This window comes from Sinocyclocheilus anshuiensis, unplaced genomic scaffold (genome assembly GCF_001515605.1).
Source record: "Sinocyclocheilus anshuiensis isolate Anshui unplaced genomic scaffold, SAMN03320099.WGS_v1.1 scaffold391, whole genome shotgun sequence".
In the NCBI taxonomy this organism is placed as follows: Eukaryota; Metazoa; Chordata; class Actinopteri; order Cypriniformes; family Cyprinidae; genus Sinocyclocheilus; species Sinocyclocheilus anshuiensis.
This window is the reverse complement of record NW_015548229.1, coordinates 966,971-968,757: the sequence shown is the minus strand read 5'-3', so window position 1 is coordinate 968,757 and position 1,787 is coordinate 966,971. Positions and strand designations below refer to the sequence as shown.

The following is a 1,787-nucleotide window of genomic DNA, read 5'->3' as shown; positions in this document are numbered from 1 at the left end:
TCCAAAGGCTGCATTTTATTCTGACTTCCTTTATCCTCACGTCTTGAGCATGAAATCAAGGTAAACTAAAAACCTCAAAAAGAAAAAGGTGAAAAAGAACAACTACAAAATAATATAATGAAATCTGGTAAAAGAAAATAAAATGTCAAAGTTAAATACACATCTATGTTTGTTTCAAACTTAGTGTAAAAAAAAAGAAAAGAGAGTCAAAAACATCAGTGTTTGTTTTCAGTGGTGGTGCTCAATGTTACGTCTGATTGGCTCTCTGATCGTTCTCCGAATATCCCTGCGAGGGTTTTGAAGCGAGGCCCCCACTCGTTGAGGTAATTGTAGTCCTCCTCTGTTTCACCCTTTACAGACTCTATAGAGCTTAAACTCTCAGCCACCGAGCCCTCGCCCTCGTAGGCATACGTGGCCAGCGAGTCGTACGGCGGGGCCGAAGTGTCACCATCGTGTTCTTGCAATCGCAGACTGATGAAGTTGCTGATGTCTGTGCTGTTTTGCGAGGCTACTGGCCGCCGTGGACACAAACCCAACTCTGGCTTAACATCTCGGCGAAACATATTTTCCTTGATGACTTTGGGGTTGCGGAGGGTGCCCATGTCGAAGGCGTGCGTATCCTCCTCGCCCCCACCTTCATCGTCGTAATGGATGACGTTGTCACGGACGTCCTCTTTGGACGTCATGAGAGTCTCTTTCTTCTTCTGCCGCCGAACCCCAACGTAGAGGACCACAATCACTGCAGGAAATAAACGAGCAGAACAGAAAGGAAAGATTAGCATCTTTTTATAACACTCATACACATTAAAAAAGTAAATCAGATCTGACAACAATGATAAATCATATCACATTATTTTAGTCGTGTGCTTTTCAAGTTGATCAAGCCAATGCATGAGACAGGGAAAAAAACACATAGGCGATTAGTTTGTTTTAATTAGAAGGTGGGTTTTCTGTTCCTATATAGCCTCTGTATTGAGTATTGTGTTTTTTTCCCATTCATTTTTTTATGAGTGACTCAAATCGTCCTCGTTATGCTGTCTGTACAATCAGGGACTGAGGCAGGCAGAAAAACAGCAGAAGCCAGTGGAAACACACTTCTCGTTCAATCAAGGAGACAACCCCCTCATTTGTCAGAGTTTTCCATGATTGGCAAACAGCTCCTGACTGCAGTCATCATTTAGAGACAGAAAGAAAGCTGCAGCAGTAATGTGTACCCTCCATCTGATGGACTCTCTCACCCATCATGTGTGACTATTTCACTCCTCTCGTGTTATTAATTTGTTATTGACTGGCCACAGAAGATCCTCAGCTATAGATATATAGAAAGATAGAAATAGAATGATAAAAAGCAAGAATGACAACGAAAAATAGAACAATAAAGTGATAGACAGAACAATAGAATCATAGAATGATAAATAGAACGATAGATAGAACGATAGATAGAAATAGAATGATAAAAAGAAAAACAATGAAAAATGGAACGATAAAAGAATAGACAGATCAATAGAATGACAGAATGATAGATAGAAAGAGATAGATACAAAGAGAATGATAAAAAGAAAGAAAAACTACGAAAAATAGAACGAAGAAAAGATATACAGATCAATAGATAGATAGATAGATAGATAGATAGATAGAAAAGATGATAGACAACAATAAAATTATAGAATAATAGATAGAATGATAGAACAAACGAACAGTAGATGGATAGATAGATAGATAAGATGATAGACAACAATAAAATGATAGAATAATAGATAGAATGATAGAACAAACGAACAGTAGAT

The 1,787-nt window shown here is 38.3% G+C and overlaps 1 protein-coding gene across 1 annotated transcript in view; it reads right to left on the bottom strand.

Moving 5' to 3' along the window:
• Window positions 1–215: 215 nt before the first annotated feature.
• The window catches only part of LOC107654548 (cadherin-12-like), a 145,002-nt gene continuing 143,430 nt past the window's right edge, over window positions 216–1,787 (bottom strand). The window contains exon 12 of the mRNA XM_016441670.1: window positions 216–739. Within this exon, the coding sequence (XP_016297156.1) occupies window positions 216–739 (524 nt within the window). The remainder of the gene's footprint in view (window positions 740–1,787) is intronic.